General features: G+C 47.9%; 3 protein-coding genes across 4 annotated transcripts in view; all 3 read right to left on the bottom strand.

Annotated features, from left to right (window-relative positions):
- Positions 1–22,339, bottom strand: part of LOC147419783 (uncharacterized) — a 36,864-nt gene extending 14,525 nt beyond the window's left edge. Inside the window, exon 1 of the mRNA XM_086505262.1 lies at positions 21,366–22,339. Within this exon, the coding sequence (XP_086361388.1) occupies positions 21,366–22,339 (974 nt within the window). The remainder of the gene's footprint in view (positions 1–21,365) is intronic.
- LOC147419782 (uncharacterized) overlaps positions 1–25,675 on the bottom strand; it is a 130,987-nt gene that overhangs the window by 15,847 nt on the left and 89,465 nt on the right. The gene's annotated exons all lie outside the window — the stretch shown is intronic.
- On the bottom strand, positions 22,397–23,482 carry LOC147419784 (uncharacterized). The gene has a single exon (XM_086505263.1). The coding sequence runs from the start codon at positions 23,480–23,482 to the stop codon at positions 22,397–22,399; it is 1,086 nt and encodes a 361-aa protein (XP_086361389.1).

Below are 25,675 nucleotides of genomic sequence, written 5' to 3' on the forward strand. Positions count from 1 at the left end.
GAACCCTTGAGCACACTCCGGAGCACTCATCTTGAGCGAAGTTCAAACATTTATTCCGCTGCACCTTACACTATGTGTACGTGGACAAGCTACTCCATGACAAGGGTTCAATCCGGTTCAGTTAGATTAGGAAGTGATCTGGCACTTTTGTGAGTCTGTTCACAGACTGTTCATGTCCAGACACTTAGATTAGATGCATATCCTCTGGTTGCACACAGCATGATCATCAGATTTCCATTAGAACCCATCACGAGCATTTTTACAGTGCATAGACCTATTTTCCTTATTTTAGCCAATTTTCACTTATTATTTTTAAGTAACTTTTGTTGGGAACTAGGTAGGCAATTTTAGCAAGCAAGTATATAAGAAAACCTAGCGCTAGCATTTCTGGCATAAGAGGCAGCAGGAACCAAGGTTCAACAGGCACCTTCTCAGCAAGATCCCAAAGACACCTAGCGTTTTTTCCAACAAAACCCCTAGCGTTTTTCAGCAAGATCAGCCCCAGGCGTTTTTGCATAGCAGATCAGCCTCGGTATTAGCAAACACAGCAGATCCTTACCGGTTTTGCATCAAAACGAAATTCAGCCCTAGCGTTTTTGGATCAGCAGGACAAATCAGCGTTTTGCAGATTCACCGCGACGAAACCATCAGAAGCACCAGCTTTTTCAGTTTTCAGCAGTCCGTCACCGCAGTAGAGGTCCCGAACTTGGCAGATCTCACCTTCCTGCAGCAGATCCTCGCCGCACGGTCAGATCCAACGTAGTTTGCAGTTTCAGCCCGGAAAACGCAGATTTCAGCATCTGTATTTTCAGCACGTCGTCGTCGCATCGTCGCCATCAACATCATCATCGACATAGAGTCAGAATTCAGCAGATAAAGATTTGCAGATTTCAACCCTTAGCGTTTTCAGATTTCAGCCTGTCTCACCGTCGTCCTCGTCGTCGTCGACATCGTCGGTAAGTCCATAGCATTGTAGAGATTTGTGCAATCAATAGTAGACCGCTCTCGCCATAGGGACTGGGACCTTCGGAGGAGGGTTTGACAACCTGTCTGGTGTCGTATTCTTCTCTCTCTATCTCCCAGCCTCAACACCTTCATTCACAATATTTACCCAATTTGTTTGTGATCACTTGCACTCTCTCATTAAAGGAACGGAAGGCTCTCCCTTCCGTAAGTAAAAGAAACCTTGAGCACAATTCGGAGCACTCATCTTGAGCAAAGTTCAACATTCACTTTCGCTACACCTTAGAGCCAAGGTTTGGGGCCAATACTCTCTGGGGTGGAATTCCGCCACTCCGTGTCGCATGTCGTCTCTCTTTCAGTTCAGTTGTTATTGAAGTGGTAAAAGTCTGTTCAGTCTGTCTTTTCTATTGCTACGTGGTGCCTGTCTCCAGGTTCGGAACCAAACCATCATCGTGATGCAGAAGGGCAAGCCAGTCGTCCTCAAGTTCGGTTGTTTGAACAAAGCCCCGAATCACCTCTCTATTTGTTTATAGTTAGATACTTTTGAACATTGTTTGAGAAAGTATTGTTTGAAATGGATGCTATTTGTTTTAAACATGTCTTGGTGCTGATTTGAATTGTTTGACTCTGGTTTTAATACTAGTTTCATTGATTGGTGATTTCACTCCCGGGGTGGAGAAATGAGAAATATTGTTTTGGTATTGTTTGAACCTTGAAACGACGCAGCCCAAGTTTTGGGAAGCGTTTCGTTGTATGTTTGAAAACCTCGGCCGATGTCTGGGGAGCGTTCCATTGTATGCTAGAAAACCTCCGAACGACGTAGACCGATGTTTGGGGAGCGTTTGGTTGTATGCTTGGAACCTCCAAGCGATGCAGACTGGGTTGGGGAGGGACCGTTTGGTTGTACGGTCCTATCAGCTCATGGCCCGGACCTTTTTAGGTTGTTTGCGGAGGGAGTGACGAGGTAGTCGTCAAGTATCTTCATACCGCAGACCGTTTGTCTCGGGGAGTGCTCAATGGCGCTGTTCGTTGTGTCTTGTAACATACATATGTGAGCATTTGTGTTGCATTGTGATGTGCCAACCACTAAATATTCCTAATTGGATGAGATTGCCTCGGTATGTAATTTTAGCGCATCAAGACACACGTGGAAGATCAGCGCGGTTTGGGTGTGATGGCTAATTTTACTACGCCGGAATATAAAGAGTTCCGATATGGACGAAATGAGAAGCCAACTCCTTGATCGAAAGAGTCGATAGGAGAAGCCAACTCCTTGATCAAAAGAGCCGAAAGGAGAAGCCAACTCCTTAACGAAAAGAGAAAACTGATTGTCCCTCAGAATGTCCCTCGGAAATTTTTGAGCTAACTTGAGTTGTTTTGCAAATATACTATAATCGCGGACGATTACTTTCTTTCAAGCAGCGGGGATGTCACAAATTGCTGACGTGTCAAGCCACTGAAGACCGGAACCGACTTGCAGATCTCGGTCGAGCGGTCTAAACCCTAAGTGAAGAAGCAGAAGTAACAACTGTAAGGAATCCCGCAGTTCACGTTGACTTATGATGTGGCAGAACTGTACAGAATTCCAGGTTTTGTGTTGACATGCTGACGTGGCAAAACTGTACGGATTTCCACGTTTCACGCTGACAGTGATGATGTGGCAGCCTATACGGATTTCCGCGATTTACAGGGGCTGATTTCCAGTGCCAACTTTTTGGGCCAGTTACTTTTACACCAAATGCTTTTGAGTTTAAGGCTTTTCATGTATACAACTTTTGGGCCTAGGGCCTTTAAATATGAGGCCATGGGCTCATTCTCTAACATGCTTCTGGACGAAGGTGCAGAGCGTGGAGTACCGGCTTGTACTATGTTGATGCAATATAAAGAAATACTAAAAGGGATGCCAATGAAACCGGCCTGTGGGGCGGTAGGCTTTGGCTTTCACCCGAAATTCTTTACTTTAGGCGCACACACAGAGCACTTTGCAAGGTAACCGGCGACGGGAATTTAGACTTAAGTACACACACGGCTCGGAAGCTAGAGTGCTCCGAGTAGACACCGACAACCTGTAGGCCACAAAATTGGGGCCCCTTTCGGTATTTCTTTATACTTTTAGAGGGTAAATTACAAAGAAGAGTCCTCGGAATCCTTTAACTGTATCCGGCTAGATACCGCCTGTTTTGGCCAAATTTCGACAACATAACAACCTCAAAACTTGCGCAAAACCAATTCCCCTACTGGAACTCACTTCTAGTGGCATAAACCTTCTGATTCCTGCCCAAAAACAGTAAATTTGGCACACTGTATTTACTCGTTTTTGCCCTGTTTTCAGCCCTAAACAGTCCCCAAACTGTCCTCTGCCAATGGGGCACTATTCCCAATGGTTTTGGTGTCCGTATGGCTGAAAAACAATCAATTTACAGCGCATAGACAGCGCTGTGAAAACGCACCTGTACAGTGAAGTTATGACCCTCACCGGTGCTACTTTGGAGTAGCAGTTAGCTACCCCATGTTCCTGCTCAAGGAGGCTCTTGCCTCAGCACAAAAGCATGAAACCACACAACTATACATCAGCCAATGAAAAGCCCTCTTGTGGGGCATCACATAATTGCACGTAGGAGAGAGAGAGAGAGAGAGCAGTGTGTAGTATGCAGGGCATCACTCCTAGCACCACACTGTAAATGAGAGGGAAAGAAAGCACTCCATAGCTCTTAACCTGTGACAAATGCAAAATGAGGCCTCCCTCATCTAGAAATTCAGCGCCAAATTTTCTGTAAGAGGCAAGTGCATGAAATTGTGCCACTTGGCGCGAATACAAGCTTTTGCCCATTTCGGGGTTGCCGCCTAAAAATCCCCCGGCTGGTTGCCCAATTGACTTCACGGCAGAGTTGTAAAGTGTTCCCCTGGTCATACCGAAGGTAATGATGCGAACACATTTCACGGCCCAAAATAGCAATTCCCTAATTTTCAAGAGATGCTTCCGTTGGGCTCCCACTGGTCATTTGACCATCTATCCTCATTGGGACCGCATCCAAAAGTGCAATGTGGCCCAACTGTCGAATACTTTCTGTCGGTGATCCCACCTTGACTTTATGCCTTTATTGAGTTCACTTCCTAGTATCCACCAACTTGGTAAGTGCGACGGGGGACCTACATGATCTTGCACTGAACCTAGACATCCTCTTACTATACGAATCCCAGTGCCGACCAACTTCTCATCTGCAGATGAAACTACCGTTCACATTGGCCATACAATATCCGACCATTTGCAATTTCAAAAAGAGGGCCTCAAAAATAAAACAAAAATCATTGAAAAGAAACCAACAACTAAGGTTAGCAATTGCCACGCCCTCGTGACATAGTTAACAGCTGCCACGTCCTCGTGACATACCCCCCTCTTGAAATCGCAAATGTCCTTGATTGCATACCATAAATACACACCAGTGATGATCTTGTGTTGTTAGCACTCTTTTATCATCGCATGTATCCGCAAGAAAGGTCGTAACACAAAGATACAAATGACTTAATGAGACCTTCATACTTTTGTCATTTCCATCTACTACACTGAATTCATATGATGTGCTAGCTCTATCATTACCCCTCCTTTGCACACGTTGGGTTGGGGCATAGGTAGGTTGTAACCCAAAGGCTTCAAGGTAAAGCTGCAATATATTTGGTGACTCTGATAGTTCATGCTCTTCCATCCACTTTGCATCCATAGGCGGATAGTTCTTGAACTTCACCAAATAGCGTCTTGCAACCTGTCCTTTAACTTTTCTATCCTTATGTGCCAAAACTTGCTCAAGTACTAGGATTTCATCAAGTTCCTCAACTTCTGGCTGATCCTCAAATGGCATATCTTCTGGCACATCACCCACGAAGGGTCTTAGAAGACTCACGTGAAACGCATTATGAATCTTCCGCGCATCAGGCAATTTCAACCTGTAAGCCACATTACTGATCTTGTCAAGCACTTGAAAAGGCCCATAGTAACGCATACTGAGCTTAGGAAACAGTCGTTTCTTGCCCTTCATCTTCTTTAACCTTGCATTTTTGAACCTTAACAGAACCCAATCACCAGGTGATAACAGCAATTCACAACGGTGACGATCAGCAGCCTTTTTCTGCTTTGCCCGAGTCTTCTCCAAGGCAACTTTAATTTTCTTATACATTTCATCCATGTTGTCAACATATCAATCTGCCTCAAAGATCTTGTCCTTTGTATGCAAAATGGGAGTAACTTTTTTGTCGCCTTCAACAATCTCAAAAGGTGCCTTGCCAGTCGCCGAATGCACCGTATTATTGTACGCATATTCAAGCATAGGCAAATATTGTTCCCACTTGCCCTTATTATCTGACACATATATTTCAGCAAATCAAAGACAATAGAATTAGCCTCTTCTGAGTGTCCATCAGTTTGTGGATGAAACGAAGACGAGAACTTGAGCGTAGTGCCCATGTTCTCAAACAATCCTCTCCAAAACAAACTGGTCATGCGGGGATCACGCTCATTGACAATCGATTGTGGCATACCATGGAACTTAAACAAATTGTACATGAACAAGCGTGCCATCTGATCAGATTTTATCTTCTTCCTGACAGGGATAAAATGGGCCTGCTTGCCGAACCTGCACATAATGGTCCATATACCATCATTCCCTGTTGGCGTTCTTGGAAGATCAAAGATAAAGTCCATAGCAATGCTTTCCCATGGCTTATTCGGAATTGGCAATGGTTGTAACAACACTGGTGCCTTTTGCCTGTCAAACTTGACCTTTTGGCAAATTATGCATGCTCGCACAAAGGCATCCACATCTCTCCTCAGGGTAGGCCAATAGAAGAATATCTCTACCGCTTTAACTGTCGCATCAATACCACGATGCCCTGCATACGGTGGGTCATGACCTTATGTCGCAATGGCCTAGTGACACAAAGTCTGCCATGCATCATCATAAAACCATCTCTTAGGAGGTAGTGCTCATGATGTTGCCCCTCTTGCAACTCTTCAAAGATCCTTGCAAAGTCTTCATCAGTAGCATATTGTTCCTTCATGTCATATAGCTCATGATGATAAGGAATTGACACAGGTGAAATTTGTGGCTTCCTTGATAACGCATCAGCCACAACAATCTTCTTGCCTTCCACGTGCATAATTTGGAAGTGAAACATAGAAAGAATGTTTGCCCATCGCATATGCTTTTCGGATTACTTTGATTGTGTCAAGAAGTATCGCAAGGTCTGATGATCTGTTTGGACAACAAAATCAGCACCTAAGAGGTAGTGCTTCCAGCTAGAAAGCGCATGAATCACGGCCAAGAGCTCTTTCTCATAGACTTGCATTGTTCTCTCTGGCCCTTGCAAAATTCGGCTTTCGTAAGCTACTACCCGTCCATCTTGTATTAGCTCTGCTCTGATACTATTGCCACACCCATCACACTGGACCACAAATGACTTCCTGAGATCTGGCAAAACAATTACTGGATCTGAAGTCAACTTTTCCTTTAAGAGACTAAAAGCTGAAATCTCTTTTTGGGTCCATCTGAAAGTGACCTCTTTCTTTTGCACAGCGTGAAGAGGTGATGCTATCTCTACAAAATTCCTAATAAACATTCTATAGTAGGAACACAATCCCAAGAAGCTTCTGACATTGTGCACAGTCTTCAAGTCTGGCCATGTCTTAATAGCTTCGACCTTTCCGGGATCCATTCTGACACCATCCTTTGAGACTATGTGGCCAAGAAAGTGGATCTCTTCCAGGAAGAATTCACTTTTCTTAGGATTGACAAGTAACCTGTGACTATGCAGCTCTTTGAACACGAAGGTCAAGTGACGCCAATTGTCACCAACGTGTGACTACTATCTATCCTTTTTGTTGATTTCTTTCCTATTATTTATTCATTTTCACTTTTTGGAAACACCCCTCTGGAAATCTAACTGCCCTGCATTGCATAGCTAATGTAGAACTGTTCAGAGGGAGTCTAGGCCCGAGGGCAAGAGAGCACTAAGGTTGGACAAGGACTATGGTTAGCCAAAGTGGAGTCATTGACTAGACAAAGTGGAATCCTTTGCTACAGAGGCTACATTTCAGTTCTTGGTGTGGCTGCGGTGTACAAAGAGAGTCAGATGACCTAGAAAGATACAATGGCAGCATCTCCTAAAATTTAGGGAACTGCTATTTTGGGACCTGAAAATGTGTTCGCGTCATTACCTCCGGTATGACTAGGGGAACATTTTACAACTCTGCCGCGAAGTCAACTGGGCAACCGGTCGGGATATTTTTAAGCGGCGAACCCGAAACCGGAAAATGCTTGTAAATGCGCCAAGTGTCAATTTCTCATGGACTTTCCTCCTACAGAAAAATGGGCGCTGATTTTTAAGTTGGGAGAGGGCTTCAGTTGCATTTTGTCACAGGTTGAGAGCTATGGAGTGCTTCCTTTCCCTCTTATGTACTATGCGATGCCAGGAGTGATGCCCTGCACGCTACGCACTGCTCTCTCCCTCCCCTATGGCAGTATGTTATCCCCCTCTAGTGGGCTTTTCAATTGACCAATGTACAGTTGTGTGGGTTCATGCGCGATTGCCGAGGCAAGAGCCTTTTGCACAAGTACTGGATTAGCTAGCGGCTAATCCCCCGCTCGTACAAGTGATTCAGAGAGGTTTCACATGCGAAATCTCGTCCGATTCAAAGGGCAAGTAGCCCTACAGGTGCGGGAGCTCAAGGACTTGCTACGGATGCGACCGGCACGCAAAACGGAGCCCGAAACAGTGAATTACAGCCTGCTGTGTATTTTTGCAGGTTTAGGGTTTTGGCCCTAAACGGACCCTAATACCCCCAGGAGGTTCGGGGACGCGAGGGGACCGCTGTACAGGTGATCTGGCGCATTTTCGGGGCAGAAAACAGAGAATTCAGCGTGCTGCAGATTCTCGCCAGGTTTTGCAAAGTGTCCGTATGCGTCAGGAAAGTCATCCAATGCGTGGGAATACTGACTGTGAAGGGTCCTAGTACAGTTATGCTGCCGAAATCGGGTCAGAACAATTGAAATTCAGCCAAGGTTGTGCGAGGCAGCTTGTAGGGAACCACAGCTTTTATTCCCTCTGTTAAAGAATAAAGAAGTACCAAAAGGGGCGCCTAATTTAGGGGCCAGTCTGGTGTCGGTCTTCTCATACAGCTGCAATCTGGCAACCTGTATCCCTTTCCCCTTTGTTGTGTCTTGAAAGTACAGGTAAAGTGGGCGACAAATTAGATGGGTGAAAGCAAATAAGGTTTAAGTCTATGATCTACCGCCCTTTTTGGATTAAACAGGCCGGTTTCACCTATGCTCCTCTTCATTCTTCGAATAGACTATCATGTCATTGAAGAACGTCTCAACAAACTGTTGATGCGAGTGGAAAATCCGGTCCATCATTCTGTTGAACGTGGCAGGAGCATTTGTTAGCCCAAACGGCATCACTAGAAACTCATAAAGACCAAATGTCGTTCTAAACGCAATCTTGTGCACATCCTCTGGCCTTATACGAATCTGATGGTACCCATACGAATCTGATGGTACCCACTCTTAAGGTCTATCCTGCTGAAAATTGTAGCACCCTCTAAACGATCGAGAATATCATCAATTCTAGGAATAGGAAACCTATTCTTGATGGTATCCTTATTCAACACACGGTAATCAATACACATGCGCCATGAGCCATCCTTCTTCTGCACTAGGAGCACTGGGGAGCAAAAGGGTGAAGAACTAGGCTGAATCAGCCCCTTCTCTAATAACTCGTCAACCTGGCCCATAATCTCTTTCTGCTGCACCGCACTAACCCTGTAGGGAGGTCTATTTGGTGGGCTACACCTTGGCACCAAATCTATCCGATGGTCCTCAGGTCTCTCTGGCAGCAATTGCGACGGTAATAAATCAGAAAAATAGTCACTAAACTCTCGTAAAAATGTTGACCTTTCTTTATCTAACACAGATAAATTTGACTGACAATTATCTGTGACATCACGTGCAAAAATCAAGTACACAGAAAGATGATTCTTTATTACAGAAGTGATAGCAGAAGCAGATACAATAGGGACAGACTCCCCTTTGAGCTTTACATCCAAAACATAAGTTTTGCCCCTATGCTGAAGGGTGATCGTCTTGCCGAAGACATCCAGCACGCCATGTACTTTGAACATCCGGGGAATCCCAAGTAGTGTATCGCACCCTTCCAATGGCATGATATAGAACTCTTCTTATGACTGAATATGCACACGCAGTTTTCCAATAATGGGAGTAACACACTCTGAGTGGCCAGGACATGCCAACCCTACCTGTGCTGTGTACCCCATCTCTTCAGCTCTGATGCCCAGCTTCTACCTAACTCTGGTAAGATAAAGTTGGCTTTGGCACCTGTATATATGAAGATAAGTGCCGTCTGATCCCTAACTTTACCCCATGCCCTGCATAACTCGTTGGCATCTGTACTGGGCCTATCACCCACCATATTTGGCACCAAACCTACCGTGGGTTTAGGCTTCTTGCTTTTCTGGTCCTCTTTATCATCTGAGTCAGCTGGTCTTTTCCTTTGTGGACAGTTGGTAGCAAAGTGACCAGGCTGCTCGCATATAAAGCATTTCTTTTCAACCATTAGGACCTTCTTTTCCTTGAGGAATTTTCACACAAAAGGCTTCCTTTTCTGTTTCTTTGCCTGCGCTCCAGAAGTCCCGGCTGAATCCTTATCTTTAGTGACCTTTTCTGACCCCTGTGACGCTTCAAGTGCCGTTTTCGCAAAGGGCTTCTTCGCTGAATTTTTCTTTTGCTGCCCTCCTTTGTCGTTGCTCGGAACCTCACTGTCCTCTCCTTTCAACAAGGCAAGACCAGTGTTAGCAACTTCCATAAGCTGAGTGAGGGTAGCCACTCTGTTCTTGGTATAGTAGTCCCGAAGCCCTTTAGGCAGCCCACAACAATACTTCTCTATCTGCTCTGTCAATGGCACAAATATGTAGGAGGTCACTAAGAGTAACGCTTTACAAAACCTCTGAATTGTACTCCAACAAGCTCTTGCATGTAGCCGAAGTAAGTTGGTGCCAATCTGTCATGACGTTGGATTCAAATTCATTTGACAGCCAAGCAGATGCAAACATTTGCTTGTGTAGCGCAGATAGTGTGTCGTGCTCTCTACAGTGGGTGCTCCTCAGTGCAATGTGCATGACAATCTCACTCAAACAGATTGAAAACAGGAAACAATAGATAACAAATGACTCCACTATCTCAAAGAATAAATACAACCTCTGGCGTGGCAGCACACTCAATTCCAGCCCAGGACTCTCAGGTACAATGGGGTGTCGAGCCTCAGATGTGCAGGGATGGTGAAGACGTGCTCTGTGTATTGACTCACTCTAGCCGACTACGTCGCTGGACCAGAGGTGAAGAAGATAATCGCGATGACCAACCGCTACTACTCATATGTACCACCATAAAGAGCCACCAACGACTCATAAATGTCAGCCATGTGGTGACCTGGCCACGATGTCTACTAGACCAGTCCATATCTCTGCTGCCACGTGTCACTGCCCAGCCCAGAGAGTCTGTCCAGTGTGAACCAGCCTAGACCAACTGTACTAACTGTGTGTCTTGCTGTGAAAGTGACACTGTAGCCTGCTACAACAATGGGTGTTCCTCAGAGCAATGTGCGTGACAATCTCACTCAAACAGACTGAAAACAGGAAACAATAGACAACAAATGACTCGACTATCTCAAAGAATGGATACAGACTCTAGCGTAGCAGCACACTCAGCTCCAGCCCAAGACTCTCAGGTACAATGGGGTGTCGAGCCTCAGATGTGCAGGGATGGTGAAGACATGCTCTATGTATTGACTCACTCTTGCTGACTACGTCGCTGGACCAGAGGTGAAGAAGATAATCGCGATGACCAACCGCTACTACTCATATGTACCACCATAAAGAGCCACCAACGGCTCATAAATGTCAGCCACGTGGTGACCTGGCCACGATGTCCACTAGACCAATCCGTATCTCTGCTGCCACGTGTCACTGCCCAGCCCAGAGAGTCCATCCAGTGTGAACCAACCTAGACCAACTGTAGTAACTGTGTGTCCTGTGAGAGTGACACTGTAGCCTGCTACATGTTGCCCGCCACAAGACCGCTCACCGTCCCGGTGAGAGGAATACTGAAAAAACTGTGAAAAAAAAAAACCACTAGGTACTGCATCCGTATATCTTTCGTGGAGTAGGGTTAGGCCCAACCATGACCTTACATGCCTCAAAAAGTGGAGTTAAAAAAATTGCACTGCTTGCAAACGCCTTAAGCCTTTGAATAGGCAGGAACCCAATATGATTGCATAGTCGAAGAATCCCAATTAGCAAAACAGAATGAGGCTCCACTGCAAAGAGATATGCTCAGTTTGGATCCAGCACATCTTTATCGTCCCTAACCATAGTGAGAGGAAAATGACCTGGTCCATACTTGCAGATGAACCTTGCAACACTTTCTGCACAACACTGTTTTCGATAAGGGGAATGACCATAAGGTGTTACTCGAGGGATGACCATAAGGTGGGGCAACACTGCAAATATGGTTAAGCTCTATCATGATGGCAGAACGAAAAGCTTTCACAGCAACAGGATGGCCACCAGATGAATGCTCGATAACCACATGCTAGTGGGCTGAAATGTGGGGTGGGGGAAAAACTTGCGGGGTGGGGGGGGGGGGGGGGGGGGGGGGAAACTTGTTGAGGCTGAGAGGGGTGGGAGGGATAGATAGGGGCGAGGGGAAGGGAGGGGGTGGGTAGGGGCGAGGGCAAGGGAGGGGGTGGGTAGGGGCGAAGGGGGCTGGGTAGGGGCGAGGGCAAGGAGGGGTGGGTAGGGGCGAGGGTAAGAGAGGGTAGGGGGGAGAGGGGGTGGGTAGGGGCGAGGGTAAGAGAGGGTAGGGGGGAGAGGGGGTGGGTAGGGGCGAGTTGGGAGGGGTGGGGAAGGGCGAGGGAGAGTGAAGGGGGGCAAGGGGTAGGTAGAGGGAGAGGGTGAGTGGGCAGGGGGTAGTGAGGGAAGATGGCACTGCAGCAGATACATATGATGATCAGGGACATCATCAAACTCGAAAACAATATTGTTTTTGTTGTATCCCGTCTTAAGGAAGCTTCGTGAAGGGGGTTCGCTAGACACAGAGGAGAGCTTTGTTCTGGTTGGAGAAGCAAATGGTGTTGATGATGAAGGTTGGTGAACTCCTGTAGAGGGAATTTCTTCCTGCTTCTATGCTTCTTCAAAGGCTCAGGTGGCTCATTAAGTTTAGTAACTATGGAAACATTTGAAGAGGGTGTACCTTCAGGCAAAGAGTGAATAGAGACTCCATAACAAGGCATAGACTTGGTAGCATCCAACCACTCCAGCAGATCCTCATCTAACCCTTCAGGTGTAGTAGGTTGTTCTTGTTCAGGGTTGGTTTCCATTGACAAAGAAACTTGCTGCACCACGGGATCCATGCCTCCTTCTAAGAGAATGGGTTGCATCGGGGAGCCAGAAGTATGTATCCACATTGCATCGTTTCCCCAATCATGGAGTGCTTTAGTGTGTCGTAGCCATGGTCTTCCAATGAGCAAAGGAAATCCGCCCTCAACCTAGGGAAGACGAACCACAACAAAATCCAAGTTTAAAGTAAAGTCTTGTACCTTGAGAGGCACATTGTCCACGATGCCCACTGGGTATATTGTCCGTTGGTCGGCCAATGTAACTGTGAAGGGAGTAGGGCAAGTAGGCTGTTGACCTAGAGTTAACATAGTGAACTCGGGCATCAGGTTGATGCCAGATCCACCATCCACTATCACTCCTGAGAATTGCCGACCCAAAACGGACACTGTCAGGCGAGGGCTTCTATAATCAATGAGTGGAGCAGCGGGATTGGATATCATATAGGACTCTGACGGTCGCACTAAGAGGTGCCCGCCACTAGGACCTGCTCCAGGGTAAAGTGACTGAATAACTGCAAGGGTGTCACTTTTGAAACTCGCATCTAGCCGCAACATGTCATAGAGGGACACTTGTTGGAAAGTGTTCTTCAAGACTGTCTCTGCTGTAAGCTTTTCTTGTTCTACCAGTGGTTTCTCTGGTACCTTGATCTTTTGTAAATCTGAAACCGCTTCCCAAAAAGCTTCATCAATATCGGAGAGCAAAGATTTGGATTCTTTCATTGCATTGGGGGATGGCTTGTTAACAGCTGCAGTAGGTAGGGTATCCACTGGTGTGAGACTGTGTGTGGGAGTTGAACTTGCTGGAATGCTAAGACCAAGAGCGGCTCTCTGGGCCCAGGTGAGGACGCCAAGTGGCTCCTCTACCAACTGTGGCGGCTTATTTTGAGGTGTAACCACGTCGGTAGAAGGGGGCGGCTGAGAAACGGTGCTAACTGCTATCAAATTGAGCTTGGGAAAGGCAAATTCATTCTGGCTTTGACTTGGGTTCGAAGCCGTGGATGCACGAATTTTAGGGCAATCCTTACTGTAGTGATCCTTCGTTTCGGAGCAATGACGGCAAGGAGGAGACCCTTCTAGCAAGGGGCATTTGCTTTGGTAATGCCCATATTCCCCGCATCTGTAGCACAAAATGGGCCGATTCAAAGGGCGAGTTGAAGGGCGAGGTGGTCCTTGCTCCTGGTGCATTGAGTTGGAAGTGGAGGCATAGAAGCTTTGAGGTGATGAGGGAGCATGGGTATCATAAAAGCTCTGAGAGGGAAAGTGCTCTGCATACCTTGCATAGGAGGGGCTGTCAGCAAAGGTGGCATATGGTGTGGATGGCCATAGGGAGAAACCATGTTGGATGCAGGTGCAAGCCCTTGTTGAAGAGTAGGACCAAGACTTTGCTGTATTTGTCGCAATCCCTTGAGGTAGTAACAGTCGTTGTCCTCATGTCCAGATTTTTTACAGAAGTGGCAGTAAACCCGAAGGGGGCATTCCTGTGGAAGGTGCCCTGGAGAGCGGCATGAGCTACACCAAACTGTAGCCTTAGCTGACCCTTGAGCTCTTCTAGCTCGCGCTTGATCTGTTCCAATGCCTCGTGATGTGGAGGCTAAGAGAGAGGGACCTCTCCTCTTGAAGAGCTCGCTGCAACTTTAGGGCTTTCAGTTCCCTGCGTAAAGAAGTTAATGGATTAGCAGGACTTTCCGAACACACAGAGGGGTTCTCTATGTGTGGGGAGTTGTTGAACAGCTTCCTAGCCCCCTCTATCCTAGTAGATGCTGCAATGAACTCCTCCAGAGTGGCGTCGGGTCAGAGACTCTCTCTGAGTTTTTGCTGAGAAGTTTTGGGAAGCGCCTTCTCCACCCACTTCTTAATAATGAATTCACCGGGTTGCTGGGGAAGCTTGGAACCTAGAGACTTGGTTTTAGTCATAAGCTCTGCAAAAGTCTCCTCTGGCCGAAGCACCATGTTGGCCAACTCATCCAACACCTTCTCCTGGTAGTCACCTGGCTTGAAAGCTGCACAGAACTGTTGTCTTAAGGCTGCCCAAGTTGCAAAATGGTTTTCTGCAAACTGGCTGTACCATTTGTTTGCTAAGCCATCCAAGGTGGATGGAAAGAGTACCAAATAAGCATCTTCCCTGTTAAGACCACGACCCCTATAGAGAGATACAAACCTCCTTGCATGGTCGTCAGCATCTTCTGAAGAGAGTCCTTTGAATGTAGGGAACTTGATGTTTACCTTGGTCAAAACGCTAGCCAACCGCTCCATGGCCCCTTGCTGAGCCTGTTGCTCAGTAGCCTCCTGTAGCAGAATAGGAGAGAGCTTTACTGAAGAAGGTGATCGAGAAGATGTGGAACGGGAGGGAGCAAGGGGTGATGTCGTACGTGGAGGTATGGGTGGTGAGGTTGATGGACTTCTACTAGGTACCAAGGGTCGTCCTCTGTTGTAGTACTTTAGAGGACTCAGTAGTGCGCTTTGACGCTCGATTGACCTCCTTGTATGCGTCATGCAGCGACCACCAATCCAACCAAGATTTGGGCAAGAAAACCTTGAACTGGCTGAAGACTGGTCTAAACTCTACTAGACCAGGTAAGTGACTAGACCAGGCTGGACCAGGAACGAGGAGGACTAGACCAGGGTCGAGGAGAACTAGACCAGGGACGAGGACTGATTGGACCAGGCTAAGAGACCAGATTAATTGAACGAGGGCGAGATAGGACCAGACCAGATGGACTAGGGCGAGAGAGGACCAGACCAAATGGACCAGGGCGTGCGAGGACCAGACCACTACACAGTGCCAGGCAAAGTAGGCGAAGCTAGATAAACCCAACTAGCTTCAAGATGTGCACTTCACAGAGAGTGAGACTTCAGTTGAGGTCCCACCGTGATCGCCAAAATGAGAGCACCTGTAGCGCAGATAGTGTGTCGTGCTCTCTACAATGGGTGCTCCTCAGTGCAATGTGCGTGACAATCTCACTCAAACAGACTGAAAACAGGAAACAATAGACAACAAATGACTCGACTATCTCAAAGAATATATACAAACTCTAGCGTGGCAACACACTCAGCTCCAGCTCAAGACTCTCAGGTACAATGGGGTGTCGAGCCTCAGACGTGCAGGGATGGTGAAGACGTGCTCTGTGTATTGACTCACTCTAGCTGACTACGTCGCTGGACCAGAGGTGAAGAAGATAATCGCGATGACCAACCGCTACTACTCATATGTACCACCATAAAGAGCCACCAACGGCTCATAAATGTCAGCCATGTGGTGACCTGGCCACAATGTCCACTAGACCAGTCCATATCTCTACTGCCACGTGTCACTGCCCAGCCCAGAGAGTCCGTCCAGTGTGAACCAGCCTAGACCAACTGTACTAATTGTGTGTCTTGTGAAAGTGACAATGTAGCCAGCTACAGCTTGAAGTAAATCCACGTGGTGAAGTAAATCCACGTGGTGGGTGTCTGTCCTTGCATTAACAATGTTGTCCACCATGTAAGCGCATTGTCCTTTAAGAAAGTGGCAGCTTTCCTGACCTTAGAGGCCTTTGTAAAATTCCCTCCTGCATAAGCTGTAACAAACTGTTGGAAAAAAGTGAGAGCCTTTGCTTTGTCCTCAAAGCCACTGAAAGTGCTGAACTTTACATTTGCACCACCTTCTTTGTAAGCTTTCGGCTTCTCCACTGCCCCCAAATTGTCATAAGGAATAGTCTGCAACATGGGCACTGTAGTAGGCATGATCGGCACATCTTGGCCATTCACATTTTGCGTTAGAGGTGCGATATCTGGCTGCTGTCCAGAAAAACCAGCCATGCCAAAATGACCCTGTGGCACCCCATACTGGCCCTGGTTGCACTGAAAACCTTGTTGCATGCCGATGCTACCATACATGGGGTTTGGCATCATGCCTTGCATACCCCCAAACACTGTTCCTGGCATGTATGGCTGGCTTCCAGGCGCATAACCAGCCATACTTTGGAACTCTGATCCACCCCCGAAATACCCAGATGTACCGTGGATGGTGAAAAAACTAGCCTGGTATCCAGTTCCCTGTCCATTCAAAACAGCATGAGGGCTCTGAAAGGTGGCGGGCTGAACTGGCATAACCTGTGGAATAGGCGTTCTGGCCACCTGTTCAAGCACGGGAGAAACCTGTTTTGGAGCCCCTGACTCCGCAACATGAGAGTGTTCCCTATCCTGCTGAGTCGCATGAAGTGCTTGGGCTTGAGCCTCAACAAGCCCGTACATGGTATAGGTTGCCTATTTTGCTGTTGCACTGTTGGCGCTTGCAAGAACTCCATAAACCTTGGATTTTGCACCAGTTGCGAAAAGACATTCACCGCGGCAACTAACTCAGTCCTGAACGCATCATCCTCAAGTTGCCCAGTCATAAAGCCCTTAACTACTGGAGGGACATTCACATCAACAGGAGATACAGTCTGACGTGCCCGTGAGCTCTTGCCAATCTCAAAGACCATAGGAGTTTCCTGCCTGTCCTTCGAAGAGGAACCCTCTTCCATAATGTCCTTTCCTTTGTCGGTCATAGTGTAATCCCACATTCCTGTACTCTGTGTCTTTACCCAAAACAATCGAGGCTCACTTCTTGAGGAAAAAGTGATTGATGTCCCGGCAACGGAACTTTGTAACCGGTCCGTGGGGCGGTAGGCTTTGTCTTTCACCCGAAATTCTTTACTTTAGACACACACACACACAGAGCACTTTGCAAAGGTAACCTGCGACGGGAAATTCCACTTAAGTACACACACGGCTCGGAATTTAGAGTGCTCCGAGCAGACGCCGACAACTTGTAGGCCCCAAAATTGGCGCCCCTTTCGGTATTTCTTTATACTTTGACAAGGTAAATTTACAAAGAAGAGTCCTCGGAATCCTTTAACTGTATCCCGCTAGATACCCCCTATTTTGGCCAAATTTCGGCAACATAACAACCCCAAAACTTGCGCGAAACCAATTCCCCTGCTGGAACTCACTTCCACTGGCATAAACCCTCTGATTCCTGCCCAAAAACAGTAATTCAGCACACTATATTTACTCGTTTTTTCCCTGTTTTCAGCCCTAAACAGTCCCCAAACTGTTCTCTGCCAGTCGGGCACTCTTCCCAATGGTTTTGGCGTCCGTATGGCTGAAAAACAGTCAATTTACAGCGCATAGACAGCGCTGAAAACGCACCTGTACGGTAAGGTTATGACCCTCACCGGTGCCTGCTTTGGAGTAGCAGTTAGCTACCCCTGTTCCTGCTCTTGCCTCAGCACAAAAGCATGAAACCACACAGCTGTACATCAGTCAAATGAAGAGCCCTCTTGTAGGGCATCACATAACTGCACGTAGGAGAGAGAGAGAGAGAGAGAGAGAGAGAGAGAGAGAGAGAGAGAGAGCAATGTGTAGTGTGCAGGGCATCACTCCTAGCACCACACTCTACATGAGAGGGAAAGAAAGCACTCCATAGCTCTTAACCTGTGACAAATGCAAAATGAGACCTCCCTCAGCTAGAAATTCAGCGCCAAATTTTCTGTAAGAGGCAAATGCATGAAATTGTGCCACTTGGCGTGATTACAAGCTTTTGCCCATTTCGGGGTTGCTACCTAAAAATCTCCCGATTGGTTGCCAAGTTGACTTCGCGGCAGAGTTGTAAAGTGTTCCCCTTGTCATACTGAAGGTAATGACGCGAACACATTTCACGGCCCAAAATAGCAGTTCCCTAATTTTTACGAGATGCTTCCGTTGGGCTCCCACTGGTCATGTGACCATCTATCCTCATTGGGACCGCATCCAAAAGTGCAATGTAGCCCAACTATCGGATACTTTCTGTTGGTGATCCCACCTTGACTTTATACCTTTATTGAGTTCACTTCCTAGTATCCACCAACTTGGTAAGTGCAACGGGGGGACCTACATGATCTTGCGCTAAGCCTAGACATCCTCTTACTATACGAATTCCAGTGCCGACCAACTTCCCATCTATGGGTGAAACTACCGTTTACATTGGCCATACAATGTCCGACCATTTGTAACTTCAAAAAGAGGGTCTCAAAAATAAAACAAAAATCATTGGAAAGAAACCAACAATTAAGGTTAGCAATTGCCACGTCCTCGTGACATAGTTAACAGCTGCCACGTCCTCGTGACAACCAAGGTTTGGGACCAATACTCTCTGGGATAGAATTCCGCCACTCCGTGTCGCGTGTCGTCTCTCTTTCAGTTCAGTTGTTATTGCAGTGCTAAAAGTCTGTTCAGTCTGTTCTTTTCTATTGGCACGTGGTGTCCATCTTGTGACTAAGGGACTCCCTTCTGTGTCAAAATGTGCAAAGGGAAGCTACCTCTGCAAACTTTCGAATGAACCACTGGTAGTAAGAACAAAAGCCCAAGAAGCTTCTAGCTTCATCAACATTCTTCAAATCTGGCCAATCACAAATAGTGTTAATCTTGGCCGGGTCCATCTGTACTCCTACTGCTGAGACGATGTTTCCCAAAAAGTGTATCTCCAGCAAGAAAAATTCACTCTATCGGCATTGATAACTAACTTGTGATCCCGCAATGCCTGAAAGACGTGTAGCAGATGGTGTCCATGTTCTGCCTCATCCTTGGAGAAGACTAATGTCATCAAAGAAAGTGCCGACAAATGATCTATACTCTCGGAAAATCCTATCCATCATTCGGTTGAAAGTCGCTGGAGCGTTGGTAAGGCCAAAAGGCATCACCAAAAATTCATATAAACCGAAACTTGTCCGAAAGGCTGTCTTGTAGACATTTCCCAGAGCGATTCTGATCTGATGATATCTGCTTTTCAAATCAATCCTACTGAAACAAGAGGATCCTTGAAGTCGTATCATCGATCCTTGGAATTGGAAATCTGTTTTTGATAGTGATTTTATTGAGAGCTCTGTAATCAATGCACATTCTCCAAGATCCATCTTTCTTTAATACCAACAACACTGGAGAGCAGTAGAGTGAAGTACTTGGCTGGATAAGACCCTTTTCCAGAAGGTCTTTCGCTTGGTTCATGATCTCTTCATTTTGGGCTCGGCTACCACGGTAAGGTGGCCGGTTCGGTGGTGTGCTTCCAGGAATCAGATCAATAGTATGATTCTCACGACGAGACGGGGGCAACTTGCCTAGCAGGCCCTCAGAGAAACAATCAGCATGTGTATAGAGAAAATCTTGGCATTTTTTATCAAGTTCAAACATGTTCATTTTGTGTTCATCCTTTAACTCTTTCAAGTAGATCGAGTAAACAAAGAGACTGGATTTCATTAATTTGGAAATGGCCAAAGTCGATACAATAGGGACGAACTCGCCCTTCAATTTCACATCAAGTACAATTTTTCCGCCCTTTTCATTCGTCAAGGTTGCTTTCTTTGTGTAGCGCGGATAATATGTCGTGCTCTCTACAGTGTGGGTGCCCCTCAGTGCAATGTGCGAGACAATCTCACTCAACAAATGGAAACTCTCTCAAACAGAATGAAACACAGAAACAATGGATAACAACAGTGGACCAGAACATGTGGACTCGACTAGCTCAAAGAACCGTGTACAGACTCTGGCGTGGCAGCACTCACAGCTCCAGCCCAGGACTCACAGGTACAATGGGGTTATCGACGCTCAGATGTGCAGGGATGGTGCTAATGTGCTCTGTGTAAGACCTGCTCTAGACGACTACGTACAAGATAATATCACTGGCCCAGAACGACTACTCATATGTATCACCATAAAGAGCCACCAACGGCTCATAAATGTCAGCCATGTGGTGACCTGGCGACGAAGTCCACTAGACCACCGTCGGTAGGTACCCTGCCACGTGTCGCTCCCAGACCAGAGGGTCCGTCCAGTGTGAACCAGGACCAAGTGTAACCAACTGTCCAACTGTCTGTCCTGTGAAGTGACACTGTAGCCCTGCTACAGGTTGCTCGCCACAAGACCGCGCACCGTCTCGGTGAGAGGAATACTGAAAAAGCTGCGAAGGAAAACGACTCGGTACTGCATCCGTAGATCTTTCTTGAAGTAGGTGTTAGGCCCATGACCATACATACCTCAAAGGTGGAGTTAAGAACATTACACTGCTTGCAATCGCCTTAAGCCTCTAACTAGGCAGGAACCCACCATCCTGCCACGTGTCTCTGCCCAAGTGGAACCGACCAAATCAAAGACCAACTGACCAAAGCCCAACTGCAAACTACTGTCGTGTGAAAGTGAAAGTGACACTATAGCAGGCTACACTTTTTTTTTTTTTAATAACCTTGGTTTTTTTTTTTTTTTTTTAGGGCTAGGGACTAGGGACTAGGGGTTAGGGGCGAGGGACTAGGGACTAGAGACTAGGGGCGAGGGACTAGGGACTAGAGACTAGGGGCTAGGGACTAGGGACTAGGGGCTAAGGGCGAGGGGACTATGGGCTAGGGGCTAGAGGCTAGGGGCTAGGGGACAAGGGGAGGCAAGGGCGAGGGTGTAGGTAGGTGGGAGGGGGAGGGCTAGGGCGAGGGGGTAGGTAGGTGGGAGGGCGAGGGCGAGGGCGAGGGCGAGGGCGAGGGCGAGGGCGAGGGTTAGGGGGTAGGTAGGGGGGCTAGGGCGAGGGGGTAGGTAGGTGAGAGGGGGAGGGCGAGGGCGAGGGGGTAGGTAGGTGAGAGGGGGAAGGGGAGGGCGAGGGCGAGGGGGTAGGTAGGTGGGAGGGCGAGGGCGAGGGCGAGGGGGTAGGTAGGGGGCTAGGGCGAGGGGGTGAGGGGTAGGGTAAGGCGAGGGGTAGTGAGGGGGCGAGGGGGATAGGGTAGATAGGTGCACATAATGAGCACGCAGTTACCATGAGCAATACAGCGATCATGATCTTAGAATTCATCTTGCAGGACGGGCTCTGTGAAGGGAGTTTGCTATACACAAAGGAGAGCTTTGTTCTGGTCGGAGAAGCAGACACCAAAGGTGTTTGTAGAGGAGATTTCTTATTGCTTCTATACTTCTTCATAGGCTCAGGTGGCACATTAGATTGAGTTGCTGTGGAATCATTTGAAGAGGATGTTCCTTCAGGCAAAGAGTGAATAGAGACTCCATAACAAGGCATAGATTTGGTAGCCTCCAACCACTCCAGCAAGTCTTCATCTGACCCATCCGGCGGAGTAGGTTGTTCCAGTTCGGGATTGGACTCCATGGACAGGGAACTATGATGCACCACCGGATCCATTCCACCTTCAAGGCGAATCGGTTGCATTGGGGAGCCAGGGGTTCGTATCCACATTGCATCGTTTCCCCAATCATGTAGTGCTTTCGTGTGTCGTAGCCATGGTCTGCCAATGAGCAATGGGAAGCCGCCTTCTACCTGGGGAAGGCGAACCACCACAAAATCCAAGCTGAATGTGAAATCTTGAACCTGCAGAGGCACCTTTTCTACAATGCCCGAGGGGTAGACAGTCCTCTGGTCGGCCAAAGCCACTGTGAATGGGGCAGGCCTAGTGGGCTGGAGACCCAATGCCAGCATAGTGAATTCAGGCATCAGGTTGATACCCGACCCACCATCTACTATGACCCCTGAGAATTCGCGGCTCATAATAGAAACGGTTAGACGCGGACTCCTGTAATCAGTAAGTGAAGCTTCGGGATAGGATATCATGTAGGATTCGGAGGGCTGCACTGGGAGGTGCCCGCCACTAGACCCTGCACCAGGGTACAGAGATTGAATGATGGCAAGGGTGTCACTTCGAAAATTTGCATCAAGTCGAAGCATGTCATACAATGACACTTGCTGAAAGGTATTCTTCAATATAGTCTCTACTGTAGGTTTTTCTCTTGGGATCAATGTCTTCTCAGTTTCCTTGATCTTTTGTAAGTCAGCAACTGCTTCTAAGAAAGCCCCATCAATATCGGAAAGCATAGTGAAAGATCCTTTCTTAGCACTAGGGGATGGCATGTCAGCTGCTGGAGGAGGTGTAGACATTGGGGAGGAAAGGGCTGTACCTGCTGGAAGATCGAGGCCGAGGGCTGCCCTCTGAGCTCATGTGAGGACACCAGCTGGCTCCTCTACCAGCTGCAACTTGTCTTGAGAGGCAATCATATGGGCAGAAAGTGGTGGCTTGGGGTTGGTACTAACTGCTATCAAATTGATCTTGGGAAAGGTGAATTCCGGTTGGCTCTGACTTGGGCTCGCAGAGGTAGAGGCGCGTTGTTTAGGACAATCCTTAGTGTAGTGATCCTGAGCCTCAGGGCAAAGTTGGCACGGAGGAGAGCCTTCTGGCAGAGGGCATTTGCTCTGATAATGCCCATACTCTCCACATCTGTAGCATAAAATGGGCCGATTGGAGGGACGGAACGGCGGACGAGGTGGTTGTTGCATGGAGTTTGAGGGTGACGTGTAGAAGCTCTGAGGGGTTGAGGGAGCATTAGCATGATAAAAATTGGGAGATGCGAAGTTGTTGTGCATACCTTGCATAGGAGGTGTTGTCAGCAGAGGTGGCATAGGGTGTTGATGACCATAGGGTGAAACCATGTTGGATGTAGGTGTCAACCCTTGTTGAAGGTTGGGGGCGAGGCTCTGTTGTAGTTGCCGCATTCCCTTCAGATAATAGCACTCTTTGTCATCATGGCCAGGCTTCTCGCAGAAATGGCAGTAAGCTCGAAGTGGGCAGTCCTGAGAAGGATGCCCTGGAGATCGACATGAGCTACACCATACCATAGCCTTAGTCTCCTGCTGAGACCTGAGCTCTTCTAGCTCTCTTTTAAGTTGATCATAAGCCTCTTGATGTGGGGGCTTCTCCTGTCTAAGAGAGAAGGATCTCTCCTCTTGAAGAGCTCGCTGTAACTTTAGGGCTTCCAATTCCCTGCGTAAAGAAGATAAAGGATCATAAGGATTGTCCAAAAACACAGAGGGGGTCTCTATGTGAGGGGGGCTGGTGAACAGCTTCCTAGCCCCCTCTATCCTCGTAGCAGTGGCGATGAATTCCTCCAGAGTGGCGTCGGGTCGGAGGCTCTCCTGGAGTTTTTGTTGAGAGGTTTTGGGAAGCGCCTTCTCCACCCACTTCTTAACCATGAATTCACCGGGTTGCTGGGGAAGCTTGGCAACCAGAGACTTGGTTTTGGTCATAAGCTCTGCAAAAGTCTCCTCTGGTTGGAGCACCATGTTGGCCAACTCATCCAACACTTTCTCTTGGTAGTCGCCCGGCCTAAAGCTGCACAGAACTGTTGTCTTAAGTTTGCCCAAGTTGAAAAATGATTCTCTGCAAACTGGCTGTACCATTTGTCTGCTAAGCCATCCAAGGTTGATGGAAAAAGTACCAGATAAGCATCTTCCCTGTTAAGACCACGTCCTCTACAGAGAGATACGAACCTCCGTGCATGGTCGTCCGCATCTTCCGAGGAGAGTCCTTTGAAGGTGGGGAACTTGATTTTTACCTTGGCCAACACACTAGCCAACGCCTCCATGGCCCCTTGTTGAGCCTATTGCTCAATAGCCTGCTGTAGCAGAATAGGAGAGAGCTTTGCTGGAGAAGCTGATCTGGAAGATGTGGAACCGGATGAAGGAATGAGGGATGTCGTATGTGGAGGTATGGTTGATGAGGTTAATGGACTTCTACTAGATACCACAGGGCGTCTTCTGTTATAGTGCTTCAGAGGGCTCAGTAGTGCGCTTTGACGCTCAACTGACCGCCTTGTATGTGTCATGCAGTGAACAACACGGGTCTAAAACCGAACAAGTGAGGATAGTGACTAGACCACCTGGTCCAGGACGAATGACTAGACCACCTAGCTGGCAGGACGAGGAGGACTGGACCAGGGCGAGGACTAGACCAGGACCAAGGACCAAGGACAAGGACAAGGACCAGGACCAGGACCAGGACCAGGACCAGGACCAGGACCAGGACCAGGACCAGGACCGAGGACCCAGGACCGAGGACCCAGGAGGGCTGGACCAGGGCGAGGACTAGACCTGGACCAAGGACCAAGGACCAGGACGAGGAGGGCTGGACCAGGGCGAGGACTAGACCAGGACCAAGGACCAAGGACCAGAGACCAGGGACGAGAAAGGCCTAGACCAGGACGAGCACTCGGTGGACCACTGCAAGAGAGAACCAGACCAACAAGGCGAGAGACTAGACCAGCTAGATTAAGCTGAACCAGACCAAACCAGACCAACAGGCTGCACAGGCGAGGCGAAGAAACCAGCTACTCAACAGAGTGAGACTTCAGTTGAGGTCCCACCGTGATCGCCAAAATGAGAGCACTTGTAGCGCGGATAATATGTCGTGCTCTCAACAGTGTGGCTGCCCTCAGTGCAATGTGCGAGACAATCTCACTCAACAAATGGAAACTCTCTCAAACAGAATGAAACACAAAAACAATGGATAACAACAGTGGACCAGAACATGTGGACTCGACTAGCTCAAAGAACCGTGTACAGACTCTGGCGTGGCAGCACTCACAGCTCCAGCCCAGGACTCACATGTACAATGGGGTTATCGACGCTCAGATGTGCAGGGATGGTGCTAATGTGCTCTGTGTAAGACCCGCTCTAGACGACTACGTACAAGATAATATCACTGGCCCAGAACGACTACTCATATGTACCAAGGGACTCCTAGGAGGACATCACACCCTTTCAAAGGCATGATGTAGAAGTCCTCGTGCCCTAAATACCCCTGACAATGCAAGTTCGAAGTTTGCCAATGACAAGTGTAATGGCTATGTCCCGTCCAAGTGCCGCTAGAACTGCCTCTGCCGATGGTCCCATCTTGTCGGGTGTAATCTCGAGCTGCGCCGCCAATTCAGGTGAAATGAAGTTGGCCTTAGCTCCTCTATTGAAGAAAATCAGGGCTTCTTGATCTTTCACTTTGCCCCAATCTCGGCAAAGTTCTGTACTTTCATCAATCAGGCTTGGGTCAGTACCCATGCAATCTGGTACCAGTCCTACTTTCATCTTGCCTTTTCTACCACGTTCCTCTGCTACTCTGGAACTCTCTCGCCTGTCTTCAATCTGTTCTTGTTCTGCCTTTTTGGGGCACTTTGTGGAGATGTGTCCATGTGAGTGTAACAGGGAACGTGCGGAACGGCCCCTTGCCCTATCGAAACGGCGTACCAGCCAGTGCAGTCTGTCGAAACGGTGACGGGAACGTTTTAACGCTCCGAAACAGGAACGTAACAATGGAATAGGGGAAACAAATTTTGAAAAAACAGCCATTTTCACAAATTTGAAGTTGGGGAGCCACTCTCACCCTCTCTCTCAAGCTTGAAGCCACAAGCTCTCAAGCTCCATCCCTGCATCCCTCCATCGGAGTCCATC

This window comes from Adiantum capillus-veneris, chromosome 29 (genome assembly GCF_014529385.1).
Source record: "Adiantum capillus-veneris isolate H3 chromosome 29, ASM1452938v2, whole genome shotgun sequence".
Classification (NCBI taxonomy): domain Eukaryota; kingdom Viridiplantae; phylum Streptophyta; class Polypodiopsida; order Polypodiales; family Pteridaceae; genus Adiantum; species Adiantum capillus-veneris.